The following is a 451-nucleotide window of genomic DNA, read 5'->3' on the forward strand; positions in this document are numbered from 1 at the left end:
CCGATAGGCAACTCACCCAGGTCCCCGCTCAGCAACGCCTCCGCCAAGGGCGGGTTGCGCTCCTTCAGCAGCGACAGCTCGTGGGGATTCGCCAGCAGCATCTCCCGCAGCAGCGCCGGGTTGTCCAGGCCTTGAGGGAAGGAGGGCGCGTCGGGAGGCGACGGGCGCAGGCGCTGCGCTGGCGGCTGGTGCTGCTGCGTGGATGTCCCGGGGACCGCGATGCTGCTGAAGTCGATCCTCGGCAGACCTGGAGCGGGGTGGGGGAAAGGGGGTCGGGGCGTCAGTGCTTTGTGTTTACAATTCGGCTTGAAAAAATTCAGCAGTGGAAAACGCCGCGGGAAGGATGAGCCGCTCTTAACGCTGCGGTATGAGGCCAATCCGGTGAGCAGGGGTTTGGGGGAAGCGCGGCCCCGTGCTCAGGTTACTGGGTTAGGAATGCTACGGCGGGGTT

At 65.4% G+C, this 451-nt stretch overlaps 1 protein-coding gene across 1 annotated transcript in view; it reads right to left on the minus strand.

Moving 5' to 3' along the window:
• The window catches only part of DDI2 (DNA-damage inducible 1 homolog 2 (S. cerevisiae)), a gene marked incomplete at both ends in the record, with an annotated part of 8,202 nt that overhangs the window by 6,672 nt on the left and 1,079 nt on the right, over nt 1-451 (minus strand). Inside the window, one exon of the mRNA XM_010136875.1 lies at nt 17-247. Within this exon, the coding sequence (XP_010135177.1) occupies nt 17-247 (231 nt within the window). The remainder of the gene's footprint in view (nt 1-16; nt 248-451) is intronic.

Source organism: Buceros rhinoceros, unplaced genomic scaffold (genome assembly GCF_000710305.1).
Source record: "Buceros rhinoceros silvestris isolate BGI_N320 unplaced genomic scaffold, ASM71030v1 scaffold24805, whole genome shotgun sequence".
NCBI lineage: Eukaryota > Metazoa > Chordata > Aves > Bucerotiformes > Bucerotidae > Buceros > Buceros rhinoceros.